This window comes from Amphiura filiformis, chromosome 7, assembly GCF_039555335.1.
Source record: "Amphiura filiformis chromosome 7, Afil_fr2py, whole genome shotgun sequence".
NCBI classification, from domain to species: domain Eukaryota; kingdom Metazoa; phylum Echinodermata; class Ophiuroidea; order Amphilepidida; family Amphiuridae; genus Amphiura; species Amphiura filiformis.
In genome coordinates this window covers 1,213,405-1,231,005 of record NC_092634.1, presented here as the reverse complement: position 1 = coordinate 1,231,005, position 17,601 = coordinate 1,213,405, and the positions used below count along the sequence as shown (strand labels likewise).

General features: G+C 37.4%; 1 protein-coding gene across 1 annotated transcript in view; it reads left to right on the top strand.

Moving 5' to 3' along the window:
* The first annotated feature begins 4,639 nt into the window (after window positions 1-4,639).
* LOC140156608 (dual specificity protein kinase TTK-like) overlaps window positions 4,640-17,601 on the top strand; it is a 71,871-nt gene continuing 58,909 nt past the window's right edge. Inside the window, exons 1-10 of the mRNA XM_072179546.1 lie at window positions 4,640-4,729; window positions 8,848-9,001; window positions 9,350-9,575; window positions 10,081-10,187; window positions 11,182-11,320; window positions 12,265-12,459; window positions 12,933-13,196; window positions 13,431-13,997; window positions 14,560-14,812; window positions 15,360-15,446. Coding sequence (XP_072035647.1) covers window positions 8,869-9,001; window positions 9,350-9,575; window positions 10,081-10,187; window positions 11,182-11,320; window positions 12,265-12,459; window positions 12,933-13,196; window positions 13,431-13,997; window positions 14,560-14,812; window positions 15,360-15,446 — 1,971 coding nt within the window. The 5' untranslated portion in view covers window positions 4,640-4,729; window positions 8,848-8,868. The remainder of the gene's footprint in view (window positions 4,730-8,847; window positions 9,002-9,349; window positions 9,576-10,080; window positions 10,188-11,181; window positions 11,321-12,264; window positions 12,460-12,932; window positions 13,197-13,430; window positions 13,998-14,559; window positions 14,813-15,359; window positions 15,447-17,601) is intronic.

Below are 17,601 nucleotides of genomic sequence, written 5' to 3'. Positions count from 1 at the left end.
CAATTTCTTTAAATTCTAAGTGTGGAATGTTGATTATCAACTGATTTTTTTATGTGAGAGAAAAGCATTGATTTGATTTGATTTGATTTAAGAACTTGGCCAAAATTTAGTACTGGGCTTATAGCCGAGTGCACCCATGTTCCCATAATGTCTTGAAAAATAGGGGGTGGGCTTATACCTGAAGGTGGGCTTATACCCGGGTGGTTACGGTATATATCGAAAACCTGAAAATGTGACCCATTTGTGCGCCACATCCGTATAGTAATCAGTACTGAGTATCCCTCATAATTTGGCTTATGAATTTTTAAATGACTCAGGCATGAGAATTTTCAGGCTTTTGCATGAATTTAGGCAGTTTTGTTGTCCAAATTGACACATTTTTATTTTTTCAGCCTGTTTTGGGCCTCTTTAAGGCTGAATTCACACACTTTTTCAGGCAGCCATTCTCATGCCTGATGACTGTACTTTATGTATACATACATGTATTGTTTCAACATTTCATAATGGTTTATTTTACTAAATGATTGCTCTTTGCGATTTTATGTACTTTTAAGTTAAAAACTATCCAATTATGTGCAGGATGAATGGGCACATCTGTTTTTGAACTTTAATCCCATTCACTCATCCTGAATTACTTGCTTTTGTCATGTGTAAGAAATGGAGAATGTGTAAAGTAATTCAAGTACCATGAGTACATACAATTATTATGATAATTATTTGCATAATTGCCAGAGAAAGTTTCATAATGCCATTAAACATTTCAACTGTGGCGCTCACTTGAAACCAACTGTTTTTCCCCTCCAGCATGCCAAAAACCATCAACTCCCTTGCTTGGAAGCTGAATGGTTAAATGAAATGTGCCCAGAATAGGCTGATTTTTCGAGGTTTGGTGTGACCTTAAAGTTTCCTCTGGCCACAATGTGACCAATATTGATCCTAATTTTAAATGGTGAATGCCTAAAAAATAGCCGGGTAATTTTGTCAAAAAGAACAACAGCAGCTGGAGCACAATAATTGTTGTTTCCTGTGGGCATTTTTATCATATAAGCCAAAATATAGTCATTCCTCAGACAAAGGTTAAATTTGTGGCTGTTTGGTATATCAATGACTCCTTTATTGATATATGGATGATTGGATGTGTCATTTTCCAAAAAGTTTTGGACAAATAGCCCAAATTTGCATTATTGCAGCCAACGCTTTCAAAATTTACCCAAAACATCTGTAAATGTGGTTAAAACTGCAAATTTTAAAATTTGACATAGGATAGAAGATTTTAGCTTTGGGTATCCCATTGTAATGGGTTAAATTTTCTAAGGAAATTGGTATATTGATGGGCCTGCTTCTTTGATTCTCTAATAATAATAAGTTCATAATAATATGCAATTTATTTTAATTGTTGTAACATATTTTCTAAGGGAGGGAAGTTTTATCAGGAGTCAATATTTTAAAACATTTTATTTTTGTAAACTTTATTCTGCACCTGTTTACTGTTTATTTTGTAAATTGGTGAAACCATTTATAAAATCAAACTAATGATATTTTTGATGTGATACTAAAAGTAATATTGTTGTAAACAAAGCATCATATTTGCAATCAAATACTTGTGCAAGTAAATGTTGTGTTGTTTTGTGCTGTTTTCCGATTATTGACTGATGAATGTCAATAAATAATAAAGATCATGTAATGATTGAAATTGATATAACCTTGCCTCTACTAGTATTTATTTTGAATGATGAAAGACTGTTGCAATTCTGATGTAGATAGAGCACCATTATGCTGCTGTATATGCAGAAGTACAATAAAAGTCAGAAATATCAGTGGCATGCGCAAAGAGGGTACGGGGGGCACGTGCCCCCCCCCCCCACTTGTTGGTAATTCGGGGGAAATCGGTCATTCCGCTCGTTTATACTCCTAATCAGACTCCATTCGGGGGAACTGAACAACCTGCCTCCCCCCACACTTTCAATGTGCTGCGCACGCCACTGAGAAATATAAATATCCTGTCAATTCGCATAACTAACATATGTACATGTACTGCCCAAGTTACAGATTACTGACCAACCACAGGCTGTGCTTGAATTTAAAAGGGCATTTCGTGATCCACAGCCTCAACAGTAGCCTATGGAGCAGTGTAATACACTCAATCATGCATAACTGGCAAATGCAAAATCAGAATCAACTGGAATTTTGTGAATAAGCTTTTTACATGTATATCTACTGAAAAATGTCATAAAAAGAGGATGCTAGGATCACGAAATCCTCCTTGAATTGGCAAAACGCAAACTACTTTTTAACCCTATTCTATTACCCTCTATCAATTTCGTGCCATATGGCACGAAATGACTTAAAGGAGTGTTTCGTGATCCTAGCAATCTCTTTTTATGACATTTTCAGTAGATATCCACGAAAAAAGCCTATTCCCAAAATTTCAGTTGAATCTGATTATGCGCTTATGAGTTATGCATGATTTAGTGTATTACACTGCTCCATAGACAATGCGTTGTAATTTCGTTCTGGTGCACCAGAACGAAATTCAAATTTCACGATATCTATTATCTTTGCAAAACGAATTAATCTGCAAGAAATATTTTGTACATAAACATTATGTAGCCAGAGGTTTCCAGTGATATAAAAATCTCAACTTTTTTTTGAGAAAAGTGGGGGATGAGGCTGTGGATCACGAAATGCCCCTTTAATATGCATGTAAAAAAATTATTTACACAAATAAAGTCTTATCTTTGGAACAGTTTTGATAATTTATCACTTCTCTACCCACTTAACACCTTTTTTCCTAATATAACTACCATTAACATATCATAAAATGGTTTAAAATGTTGGAAACCTGCATATTTTTAGGCAAAATTTTGCCCTAAAATTAGCCCCAAAATGTCCATAAACTTTTAAAATATAGTCCAAAGTAACTCGGATTTCTTTTTATTAGGCCCTATATGTAGAAACACGGCAGTGTATTTAAAACTGCATAAAAATGCCACATTGATACTCATACACTTCAAAAATGTAAATCAAAATAATTTGTTCATCATATTTGGCTATGAGCTCATTAATTATTCATGAGCTAATTTGCATAAAATTTACATAATTAAATATTTATCTTGTTTTTCTCAAAGCTTAAAGTCCAAGCTTGTCAATGGTATGCCACTTGTTGGTTTTTACCCAACCAATAACACTGCAACGCAGTAGTTAATATGATACCTCCACACCACTCAAATATACCACTTTTGTGGGGGTATTAAATAGAATAGGGTTTATTTTTCAACGTGAACTATCTAGCCTTGGGCTTATACTTTTTCCCTTTTCCATGTGATGAAAGCACACATTATTTAAGGGTGGTCTTAAGGGATCTAAAATGAGCGTTTATTGCGTTTCGACAGTATTTTTTGTGGGACATGAGAGCACCTCAGACCTATCGAATTGCATTCTGAATACGAAGCATGTCTTTCTGATATCAAATAATTTTCATTTTTGAAAATCACAATATAATACAAATTTTATGACAAATTATAAAAATTTGATATTTTTCAAATTTTTGATATATGACAGTCCTCGAAGTAAATTATATAAATCTAATGACATATTCTTAAAGTGTATGTAGCAGGGAGGAAAAGCCGACAGTCAATTGAAAATTTTGACCTTTCATATTGAAGATATGGATTTTTTCCCCAAGACCTAATTTGTTTTGGTGTTTTGGGGAAAAAATTCCATATCTTCAATACGAAAGGTCAAAATTTTCAATTGATCGTCGGCTTTTCATCCCACCTACATACACTTTAAGTATAAATCATCAGATTTATAAAGTTTACTTCAAGTACTGTTAAATATCAAAAATATCAATTTTAATGATTTGCCATAAAATGTGTATTAAATTGCGAATTTCAAAAATCAAAATTATTTGATATCAGAATGACATTCTTCGTATTCAGAATGCAATTCGATATGTCTGATGTGCTCTAATGTCCCAAAATAAATACTGTCCAAACGTTCAAACCCCAGCCCTTAACCCATTATAATGGAAACTTTTGGGCCTCATAACTTGTTGGTCTAAAATATATACAAGTTTTTAGAATGGCAAAGTCTTCATGAATTCATCTGTGAGGGCAAATTTGGGCAAAAAATGCTCTGCCATTTTTGGAGAAAATCTCAAAAAACGGGTTTTTTTGCCCAAATTTTTTCTAACCACAACAAAAAAATTCTTGAGTAAAAAAACCAATTTATTTATTTTAAAAACTAAATAAAAATATCTAGGACCGGTTTAAAAAAAAAAACTTTGACCAACTTTGAGAAATTTGCACAAAAAATGGTCCTAGATACTGATTTGTAGGCCTATGTAGTTTTTAAATATGAATAGACAGAGCCTACTCAAGCAAAATTGGCGAAAAAAACACCGTTTTTTTTAATTTTCTCCAAAAATGAGCATGTTCTGCCCAAATTAGACCTCAGAGATGGATCCATCGAGTCTTTGCCATTCTAAAAATGTACATGGCTTACTTTGATATAAAATAAGACCAACAATTTAGCAGTTATGAGGCGAAAAGTTGATCTCACGTCTGGTCTGGTCTGATTTAATTATTTCAAGTTTTAGCGCCCTCTATAATGTTATCCTTGATTTATGGTATTAGCATTAGCCAATCACTGTGCGCGAACGAGATCACATGATACGCGGAGAGTTTAAAACCCGGAAGCCGATGAAAACAAACCATAACTTGTTCAGGTATTTTCACTCAGTTTTTATTTTAAAAGTGATGTTTATAACAATAGATATTATTTATAAACATGTGTAGTACTACTATTCGTTACTGTATTAACTCTGATGCGTGTAAAAAGTGTTCGAAGACCATTGTAAAATCTCGTTAGGTTTACTTTTTTCCCGACTTTTTTACATGTACTGAGTTGCCGAATTCGGAAGACTCGACTTGTCAACATCACTGACATTGCTCGAGAAGTCTAGCCAAGAATTTGCTCACCGATAGCCTGATCTTTTATTTTAGACCACCCGAGCTATATAAGGTGAAAATTACGAATTTATCAAATTAAACTTTCGCATCAAGGTTAAACATGAGCTAGATAACCCAGGCAAACGTCAAACCTTAGTTAACACATTTGCTAGTCAGCCAAATTCGCCGACAATGTCAATGCATAGTATTTACATAGTCATAGAAATTTAAAACAACTGGCCGAAGAAGGCAACGTACATAAATATGTTTTCTATACATCACTTGACCCAAATGTATGATTTTTTATGGTGATAAGTCACTCGCACATGGAATTTTAGAGGGATTTGGATAGCAGTTCCATTAAAAAAAGCTGCTATCCATTTGTATCATAATGAGACTAAGATCTAGAAACACCCCCGAAATGCCGTTTTGGGGAATTTTGCTAGCTGAAACTTTTTGATGAAAGTCAATCTTTGACAAGATGTAACTTTGCTACGGAAAGTGCTATGAAAAAATGTTTTTCAGTTTTGGCTTTGTTTACTCAAGGGCTTTGATTTGATATATAAAATGATGCAGTTTGATGGCAAATTTGAATTCACCTAGCATACCTACTAGATACAAACATACAATTTTTTGTCGAACAACTCAACAACTTGAATGAACAAACTTTATTTTGTTCCAAAATCATGAAAATCCCCGTTTTTATCGCAATTTTGGCGATCTTTTCTTTTAGACCACCCGAACTATATTAGGCCCCTAACAGTCAATTTTGAGTTTCCCGTCACATAATTTCTGAAAACAAGTGAGGTTACTTTTTCATTATTCATTATTCATTATTTGTCTGCCTTTCATTATATGACCAACACGCATGTAAAATGTGTTGTTATTTGCCGCTCACTCACTTGAAGATGGATGTTTAGCCCAAATGAGATTCAAAAGTATATTACAAAGAGTCTGCAAGGCAGTGTCCGATTTACAATTTTTTTCCTACCTGCACTGGTGCATGTAGCCCAAAATTTCTACATGCACAGCAAAAAGTGTGCATGCACCAAAATTAAAGCAAACATAAAATCACATTGAATCACGATCATTGTCAGTTGCTTGTAATAATATTTCCGGCTCCCTGTCAGTGTCATTTTTATGCCGATCACTCGCCCTTCACTCACGATTTCTCAGCCAAAACACTGGATGCTGTGGCTTCATCTGTTCTAGAACTAGTCGCCCGACGAGGTGCACGATTTCCAGAATGATGCAAGTGTTTTTGAGCTATTTCCTTTTTGCTGGACATTATTATGATTATTTTCCGTACGTAGACAAATATTTCCCACGGTTTAAATTCCGGTTCTTTTTTTTTCAATGAAATGAAAATGACACTCTTCTACATGTGCGAGAGTATCGGGAATTGGCGGCATATGATGTCACATTACGCTAGCCCCTCTAAGGGAAGTCATAGTCTTGGACCAGACTGTATGTGGCTATCGCGAATGTTCGTTAGGATGGACGAGTATCAGACCGATGCAAACTGGCTGTGTAGAAGACTAGGGAAGTCAATGAAAAAAGTGACAGTTCTCACGTGATAGGGGTATCGGGAATTGTCAATTGTGCGATTTGTGCTAGCCCTTCTAATGAAGTCAGAAGATGTTGCGCTAAAAATAGATTGGGTTTTTCCCAATCGGACTGACTGCTTGCTTACTTTTGTATATTGGCCTTGTCATATCACTAGCGCTAAAATCGTACATGCACGTGTGCAGGCAGGTAGTGAAAAGCTGCATGCACAGAGGGAATGTTACATGCACTGGTGCAGGTATGCAGGTGGTAAATCGAACACTGCTGCAAGGTTGACAGCAAAATGTATGTTTTGATTTTGATTTTTCCACAAAAAATAAAGGGATATTCATAATTTTTTTGCAAATATAACCAGTTTTCATTGGTATTTTTTGGAAAATCACAATAATGAATTCAAGTGAGGGTCAGAAAATGAAGTGAGGGATGGGTGACGGAAACTCAAAATCGACTTTCCTTGGCCTTAGGTCAAAATTATAAATTTATCAAAATAAACTTTTGCATCAAGGTTAAACATGTTTTTAGCTATACAAACATACCTTTTTGGCTTTTATTTTTTTGAACAAGCTTTATTTTGTTCCAAAATCGATGTTTTTATCGCTATTTTTAACGTAAAAGAGCCGAGTGCAAACTGACGATGCCTGCTCCGAAACGTTCCCGTAGCATGTGCGCTTGATGTACGCTCGTTTTAATGGTAATTTACGCTCGTGTACTGTGCATTTTCAAGCGCGTTTAACAGTTTTTTAATGCGTGACACAATTCTGCATTGATTCAAGATGGCGAATTTCTGAAAAACGTGCTGTATTTTCCTGAGAAAATTCCCTCATTTCACGAATTCTCTGCCATTTTCCACTCATCTAATCATGTTTTCATAAGACGGAAGTGATGCTGATTTTATGAAGGTATGTTTTTTGCATTTCCGAATATTTTTGAAATGTTTTTGAGACAAAAACTTTCTAGCAGAATAACCGTTTTCACTTCTTTTCAAAAAGTTGTTTTTTACCCCATAATTTCCCTCATTTATCGAAGCCCTGCCCTCCTTCAAATACATTAAACCTTGACTCCAAAGTGTTTGGCAACTGTTTAACCTTGATGCAAAGGTAAACCTTGATGCAAAAGTAATATTTTAGTCCCTATATAGCGAGGGTGGTCTTATGTCTAAAGGTAAAGATCGCCGCAATTTTGACGTAAAAGAGCTGTTCAAATGCAAAACCGGTGATTGCAAACTCCAAAACTTTAATGTAGCACGGGCGCTTGATCAAGCGCATTTGACAGTTTTGTGACACAATTCTGCATTTATTCAATCAAGATGGTCATGGTGAATTTCTCGAAAAACACAATGTATTATTTACAAAATTACTTCATTTCACAAATTCTTTGCCACTTTCCACTGATCTGGTCATCTTTTTATGTGACGGAAGTGATGCTGATTTTATGAAGGTATGTTTCTTGCTTTTCCGATAATTTTTTAATTGTTTTTTGAGGCAAAACTTTCCTAGCAAAAATTGAAAATGGCCGTTTTCACTTGTTTATTAAAAAGTTGTTTTAACCTTGTTACCCCATAATTTCCCTCATTTATCGAAGCCCTGCCCTCCTTCCACTACATAAAAACCTTGACTTCAAAGTGTTTGGCAAATTAAAAGCTTGATGCAAAAATAAACCTTGTTGATATAAAAGTAATAATTTAGACCCCCAAAATGACAAAATCACACTTGCGGAAGTTGCGGTTGAATAAATTACTAACTTTGGGTGCTCACAACTTTAAAAGGAAAGCAGATATCTGAAATTTAGAGCCAGATTCTGAAAATATGACATAAGGTTAGCTATAATGCAACTTTGCAGCTTTATACATGTATCTGTTCAGAACAGGAAGTTATGAGAGCTCTTACCAAAGTTGGTAAGAATCACCAATGACACTTGCAAGTGCCAAAAGGGGAAAAGGGGGGGGGGGGTTCCAGGCCAAACTTCAAGGTGCCATTTCTTGAAAATGACATGGACTATGAGACCAAAGTTTTGTGTGTGTTCATTGTGATTTGTGCCCACTAAAGATTATATTTTCATCAAAATCTGAGATGGTCACCTGGGAACTTTGGTTGATTTGACATGCAACGACTCTCCAGTCCTAGTTCTGGTTTGCTGCATTGTATACAGAAAAGGATTTGGGTCGGTCCATGCCAAATCAACAAATTTTCTGAAAATATTGGCTGGTTCATGCGTTACCGGCCCCCTCAGTAGGCCTCGGCAAAAAACACAATTTTGTAAGGCAAAAAACAAGATATCAATAACAAAATATTTGTCTAATTATTTGTCTTCCCAATATTGTACTTTGTAGACTGAGTGTCATCAGTACAAAATGGCCGAAAGCCTGGCTAATGTTCGTGATCGTCTGAACAAACTGCGGCGTGACTTTGGAGTTCAAGATGCTAAACATGCAGCAGTACACAAGGAGAATGTGACGGGATCACTTACTGGTACATGTACAATGGGTGAGTTCAAGCAGGGCTATATCCATCCGACTTCCTTGAGTGAATGAACTAAAAAAACTTGGCAGGAAAGTTACCTGTTCAAATTTGAAGTAAAAAATGTTTGCAACAAGTGCCTTAGTGCAAAGTCGTGAACGGGTGGGGTCTAAGGGCCTGCCTTTGTGCCCCTGGTGGGGTTCCCCATTCCCGGGCGAACATTTTTAAGTCATGTCTCTTCCATAGGGAGTGAATGGATTACAACTCATGAACTAGTATAATAGCCCAAGTCTTCAGTAAGATTCATGATGAGATGGTTTATGAAATGAATGACTTCAAAACTGATTTCATGTGAACATGTACCTTGATTTCCAGATCCTACTATGTGGCTGCAGAAGATAAGTGAGGCGGGCAACAAACCAGAGGACTGGCTGGACTACCTGCAGTACCTGGAGGTCAGAGGTCAATTTGCGGACCAAACCAATAAGTTTAGGACTATGTGGAGTGCATACAATAGGGCCATGAAGAACATCAATCTAGACATCTACCGAAGGAATGAAGCATACGCACAGATTGTTGTTAAATTTGCGTGGCTAAAAGAGTAAGTTTTGGAGTACATTCTAAATTTATTGGACTCACTGGAGTTCATCTATAAGTATAAGGAATGAGGCTGAGAGTTTTATTGGTGTTATATTATTATGGTGTTGTTTCAGAAGCTGATTTGATCCTCTTTTTTTTTTTTTTGGCTAGCTAAACTTTATTTTTGCTGAAAAAGAAAAATAGTGTCAAATTTCTAAGGGGAAAAACTGCATCAACTTTTATTTATTTATTTATAACATTCTGTGATGAGCCAGCCAGAACCCAATATTTCAAAAACAAGAAATTTAAAGCATGTATAAAACTGTCATAAGCCTTCGTCTTGTAACAAGGCAATATAATCAAAAGACAAATTTTGAAATAAGTACTGTACATGTTTATTGGTTGCAGAAGTGTTAAATTACACATCAAGTTGAGGTCAGAGAAAGCAAGAAATTAAAAAAAATGACATTTGACTAATTTATAATAATATAAATTATATGTGTATTTTTCATCTCTCTCTTTTACAGGAAAGATAATGTTGATGATGCTCGTATTCTCTTCAAATTTGCACGTGGTAACATCAAGCCGTTTGCATTTGTTCATGTTGCCGCAGCTCAGCTGGAGAGAAAGCATAGTATGTACAAATGTATTATTAGTTTTGTTCACATTGTCGGACGTACGCCCAGCGGAACTTGGTTGGCGCAAGTTACTAGGAGTAGCGGTAGCCTCTGCCAGGAGTAGTGGCAGTGTGAACGATAGTCAGCATAAGTTCTGCCAGGCGTACGTCCGACAATTTACTCCCGACAACGGTCAGGAGTAGCGAGCTGAGTGTAACATCCATCAGGCATACGTTTGAACGCTGCTACACTTGGCACAAGTTTGACCTTTTGTGACGATCGGAACTAAGAAATTATATATCGCGTGGTTAAAAAAGGTCGCTGAAACACCGGAAGTAGTAGCCGATATTTACGCCGACCAGAAGTGAATGCTTGGTGGAACTGGTCAACGTAGTGCTAGGAAGTAGAAAAAATATTTTTGGAATTTTTATCAATTGATGTTTATGTCAGTGTAAGTTTTACGGCAGGTGTAACTCAAAATGTGAACACATATATCGCTTACATGGCTGTATCGAATCCCATACTTTGTTTGCTGTCTTTTCCACCTTCCAGTGCGATCTCTTGGGATGCATATATCCATTTTTAAAAAGAAAGTGTCTATCCGGCACTCGAGTCCGCATTCGGCAAATGAGCATTGCTTCTTGTAAGAAACATTGTGGGGCACTTTGTAATGTGAAGCTGTGTGCGTTTTATAGGGTGCTCATGTCACGATTCCATCTGCACGGGCAAGAGCAGGTCACATGGAAACGCATCCCAGCACTGCGTTGTAATGCAGATCCTGCCCTCTCATGCAGAGTCACCCAATATGGGTGAAGCTGGATTCTAACCAATGAGATCTCAAATGTAAGTCCAATGCTTTACCGTCTGAGCTGTGCTGATATATGGCTGAGGATCACACCCACATTATGATGCAACCAAAAAACAACAGTAGAAGGGATGCAGCTTCTAAATACTTTTATAGAAAACAAAGTAATTTGTTGTTTTGATTTGATTTCTTATCTTGCCCCATAGATGACTTAGAGAAATGTGTAACTATCTTGAAGAAAGCCAAGGAAATCGGTGCACACCCTAGAGATATGCTTGACACAGCTCTGGAGCGTTATCATGCTGGTGAGGCTCAGCTAATACCACCTGTATCCGAGGACAATGGGTAAGGGATGCTGTGTTACAACTGTCATTGTTAATTTACATTACAGGCGTAACTGTGGGATATTGGAACTGAGTTTGTCTTAAAACAGGTCCATTCACAAGTTAAAGATCCAAGATTCAAGTTGAGTAAAAATAAACACTGTAGACTACCAATATCACGCTGTATAAATGTCGGTAATTCTATAAAGACTTGGATGTTATCAAGGATGACAAGGATATCACACAGATTAACATTTGTATCTAGATTTATTCACGTGTGTTTCTGCCCCTGTGGTGGCGGCCATATTGTAGTAGTGATGTGTGGTAAGCGATGCACGATACCTTGTGTTAGTAGGGATGAGTGATACTCGATACTACAAATTCCATTAGGAATTAGTCACATTTACAAAAAACATTTACATGTTCTTTTTGCATGAGTGCTTGAAAGGGATGACATTTTATGTTATAATGTAAGCTTTAGATAATTTGATTTTCCAAATATATCAGGTCACCTTCCTTTAAATCTAGGCAAATTTGAGGTTGCCCACTTTCAATGTTTTCAATGATCAGCAGTAATTTTGGTACAGCTCAGTGATGTTTCACTACTACACTAGATTTAGTGAATAGGTCCCCTTGGCGATGTTTTGAGTGTTTCCTTTTCGGTGGATCCAGATGGCTTTCAGGTACCTTGTGGTCTTGTCAGCTTCTCTGTCAGTAACTTTTGAGTCCTTCCAATTGATGGTATGATTGAAAGAAGCAGTATGATCAGTGATATTAGCTGACTTATGACATGTCTTTGTCAGATGATATGGGGTTAGCATGTGTGTTTGGCTTAGTTTAAAATTTCTCCACCTCTTTTTGGTGTTCTTTAAGGCTCATGTTCAAATATTTGGTACAGCTCATGTTAACAACAATTCAACACAATCTTGTAATTTCATACTCCCTTATTTTGGATTTGATTGGCAGGAATAAAGCACCTACTGTAGCAAACATAGAACCAGCACGCCCAGTGGACACACCACGCCCAGCATGGAAAGATAGCAAGCCATTAGAGACATCATCACACATGCAGGTTGAATCTCATAGTAAGCCAGTAGAGACACCATCACAGGTTGAATCACACTCAGACTCAACCATCAGCTTCAATCCTCCTGAGAAAAGGTAACTATGGTAGTTTTTCTCACATACAGAATGAGGTATAGAGCTTTATGTTTAGTGCAATAAGTGATGTCAAGACATGAAGACAGGTATCTTAATAGCGTGTGCGTCTATGTGAAACGGTTAGACAATAACAATAATAGCTGCCTTATTAGATAGTAAAGTAGTTGTGCTCCAGGTACACACCGTGTGGATAAAATCTCAAATTTGTATTTAAGCATTTTGAAGTAGAGACATCAGAAACTTCTGGTTTAGGCTTGGGATTGTAAAGTTGAAGTCAGGATTGGTTTAGGGTTGAAAGAGCATAATTTAGAGTTAGAATTCTGTGGTGTTGCAATTATGGTTGGGTTTGAGACTAAATTAATTTAATGAACTTCTTTTTCTTGATGATACAAGAGAGTAGATAATAATGTAAAATTGCGCCCCCTTTTCGTGGCGGTATTCACTTGTTGTGTGTAATTAATTACATCTTGCAGGAGTCGCAATCGGAGCAATAACTCAGATGAGGCAGACACCATACCATGGATGAACAACCAGTTTAATACATTCAATCAGCAGCAACAGACAGTAGGGAGCCAAAAGAAGAATGTCCCAATCACTAGCAGCATCAGCACCAGACTAGCACAAAGCACATCTAAGACTGCCAGGCCACCTTTGACACAAAGTCTGAGTCTGGTGACCCCAAATTGCAAGACACAGAGTACAGCAGGTGCTTCCACTGCCAGGCGCAGACCTGCAAGGTATGTGACTTTTGTCCACAGCTTGCAAATTATTCATGAATAGTAGCCAAAGTGTGGGAAATGGAATGAGTTCCAAACAGAGTTAGTTTATGTTCTAATTCATTTTAATTCAAGTTAAAGAAGAAAGCATCCTAGAAAGTATCCATACAACTTAGGGATAACATTAACCTCAATTAAATTCAACTTTTGTAATTTTATTACAATATGTGAAATTGTTATTTTTACCATATGCAGAGTGACTGCTGGTACAGCAACCCGTGTTGGTGGTACAGCAACTCGTGTCCGATTAGCATCCCAACCTGCACCAGCAGTTCTTGTTAAGCAGAGCAGCAACCCTGATGACAGCGATGATTCCGACAGCTACTTTGTAGACTTCCAACCACTAGGCAACACCAGTCCGCCTGAACAAGTAGCACCATCACAGCAAGTGGCACCATCCAATCAAGTGGCACCATCCAACCAAGTGGCACCATCACATCAAGTGGCACCAACACACCAAGTGGCACCATCATACCAAGTGGCAACATCGCACCAAGTGGCACAATCACACAAAGTGGCACCATCGCACCAAGTGGCACCATTGCACCAAATGGCACCATCACACCAAGTGGCACTATCACATCAAGTGGCACCATCACATCAAGTGGCACCATCACACCAAGTGGCACCATCACATCAAGCTACTGCAGATAGCAAACCCAAACCTGTATTACAACCTATATTGGAAAGTAGCCATTCATTGGACAGTGGCGTGGGTTTGACACCAGAAATAAAGCAACATGCACCAGATTTTCCATACGAGTAAGCTATAAATGATTATTTTCCTCCCTAATACTTATTTGTTGACAAACTTGTGACAGGGAAAAAGGTTTAAGGATGGGAGTAATCTCTGGCCTCCCTGGCACCACCATTGATTTCAGAAAGACACTTGACTCACCTGTATCAATCATGTCTAATTTTGTTCTCAGGAACCCATCTTGATGGACTTTTACATTGAGGCTGGAGTATTACATATATAGGGTCTATTTAAATCATCTTCTTAATAATATACTAATCTTTGATTACAATATTGATAAATGTACAAAATGTAGACAGCTGTGAATGAATCTGTTTGCATATGAAACTTAAAATAAACAGATATGATATGTTGCAAGGTTCATTTTCTCCGCTAACCATCACGTATACGCGCTCGACGTCAAGCGTGTGCATAGGACCTTGTGGAAAATAATATGCACTGGGCTGAAAGAAATAATAGTTAGATTTGTGGATGCATATTAAACATCAACCTCCTTGCTTACTGCTACTTCATCTTTAGAAACTCCATTTGTCAATGCCTGATACATTGTGTTTATATTTTTTCCAGTACCAAACCTGTTTCAGCTGTGGAATCAAACCCAGGAGGCATGAGCCTAGAGACTGCTCCATTTGCTGTACAACCCTCAGTGCAACAAGCCCCTGAATTCATTGCACCTGCTGCAGCGCCACCAACAGGCAACACACCTGCCATGGCTGCAGCCGCACCTGTGCTCAATGTGAAGAAGCAGACAGCGGAAGTGGTAGGAGCATCAGGAACACAGGCAGCCAATGAGGGTGCCACATTTGTTGCACCAAAAATGGTGAGCTCAGCACTATCAAGTTTATTGTAGGAAGGTCATTCAAAATGAAAGCTCTATGTCACCATAATCATAGATAAAGAAAGGTGCACAATATCAACAACAACAAGGTGCATAATATCAACAACAACAAAAGCGAGCAGAGAGCAGACGAAAAAAATAACAAACACGGCCAATTACATTTAACTTGGGGGAAAAAAAACCTGTAGTCAACTGAAATTACTTTAATTGAAGCAAGCATAAAGAAATATATTGAAAATAACATAACATTTATAAAAATGGTCCCATTGTCAGAGAAACATTACCGCTTTTCTGCAAAAAGACACAACCTTGTCAGATGATATATGCTTTGAAAGTTATTACTGCGCGTAGTGGTCATACGTAATATGCCCATATTTGTTGTGAGCTATAACAGGGCTCAGATACAAGGATAAGCCAATCAGATTGCCATGATTGATATAGCTGTTAAGAATGTGTTTTGCACTATAGTACAAAGTCAGGATTTGTTTTCACTCTTGTTTCTGATTTGTTTTGATCTGTTTTGTTGTAGCCTGTAAGGAAAAGCAAAGACACCATCACAGTGAATGGTAAACATTACAGTATACTGAGCACTATTGGGAAAGGAGGCTCTTCAAAGGTATGTATGGTTGACAATTGCAGAATTCTACCAGAGGCTAGGGACCCTGCCATGTTTGCATGTCATTCAGGGAGGAGAAATAATGGTGTTTAGGCCAAAAAAAAAAGTTGTTTGCTTGCCCTCGTCCGACCGACCGTCTCGGCAGTCCCGACCGTAGAACTTTTTTTTTTTTGAAAAAGTTTTTTTTTGTTGCGATTTTCCCAAAAATGGCATGTATTTTTCGTCTGAAAAACCGATGATTTAAAAGAAACTTTGTAAAAGACCATATCCTGCATGTTTACGTGTCCGGCTGTACCTGACTGTCGGGTTCCGTAATTTCGTGTACCACCTCAGCGTCTAAGCTCTAATACAATTTGCTCTCCACCTGCACATTTCGGACGGCGCATCTAGGGATGAGTTTATTTACAGGCAAAATATAACCGTGCATATCATGCAAGAATGGATACAATATAGCAGATGTTAAAATATGGTAAAAGTAGATACAATTTGAAAACAGTTGTACCAGATATTCATTTCTTGTTTATAAATATTTAGATTCATGATATTTGTTCGTATCGACTAGGAAGTAACATTGCACTATTTTTTTTCAACATGTTTGTTGAGGCTACTTTCATTAAGAGCACAAATCGCTCGGTATAAATATGATTTCACTTGAAACATGGCGGACACAACGAGTAGCGCTGCCGCTAGCTGTACAGGTGAAGAAAGGGACCGAACACGCTGATTAATATGATAGTTTTGAAAAGCAGAAAACACTACATGTAGGAGAATTGTACACTTCATTAAACGTGAGGCCTACATGTAGAAGAGCTACAATTGTTTAAGGTGCAAGTGGCGAGCACAGATGCTGGACCATGGCGTGATGTTGCTGCTATGCTACGGAAATGCTTGAACCATTAATTGCATTCGGTATTCGCCATGTCTGTTTCTGGGAAACGGAAAGGAAAAAAAAAAAAAAAAACTTTTCCCGACCGACCGACCCAATTTTTAAAATCCATTCGAGGGCAAGCAAACAATTTTTTTTTTTGGGCCTTAACGAGCATGATTGTTTTGATCTGCTTAGAATGCATTACATGTACTGATGCTTTGCGCTACACACTGCACAGATGCATGCCCATGTTTGAAATGTTCATAGTTTCAAAGACACTGATTATTGTTCAATTTCAGCCTTTTCCAAAAATTGAGCAAACAGAAAGAGGTGCATTTGTCCCTGTGAGTGATAATCCAATATGACAGATTTCTCATAGCTTTGGCATAAAACCCAGAATGGAATGCAACTTCTCTGGTACAATTTTATACTGACAATAGGTGTTAGCAACAATAGTCAAGAGTCATAGGGCTAGTAGAATGGTAAAACGGAAGAGTTTGAACAGGTAGACTTTATTACAAGGAATGGCTTTATTTTTCACTGTTTTCTACATGAACATACCAAAGGAGATGTAGAAATTCACAGTACTCACTGTACAGCCAGTCCCTTCTTCATGCCAAATGTACAGAATGGCAGATATCCTGAGGGTACTCACATAGTAAAGGCATACAGGGATGTGCCGCTCCAATGGGTAGGTTTTTCATGAAAATTCCTTAGACATGGGTCTATGTTTTGAAGAATAAACTCCTTACACAAAAATACATACAAAGGTATGGGAAGAGTTGTTGAAAACAGGTTTGGTCTGAAGGACACCCTCCCTGACAGGAAATAGAATGTGTACTGCCAGCAAAGTAAAATGATCAGGATGTGCACCATTTTCACCTCCATAGATGACATGGAACATTATGCATGGATGATTTTAAGCATCTTTCCAAGTTTCAAACTATACAACGGTTCTGCAACCCATGATAATGGTCAACAAATTATCACCACTTTGTGCTAGATTTTGGGTTTGTTTATTTGCAAAGAGTTCTAGGACTCACAAAATCAGCTGTTTCTCCATGTGAGACATGCAATGTTAGCGTGAAGACTTAATTGAGGGATTGTATGGAATAAAGCTGATAATCCCTCAATGAAGTTTTCACATTAGACTAGTGTTGGTGATTGATTTCTTTAATGTAGGAGTAACCCAAAATGTGCACAGGACACATGAGCACAAAAAGTATGCAATATATCGAACAACAAATATTGTTATAATCTCAAACAAAATTTGATTTAATCAGCATT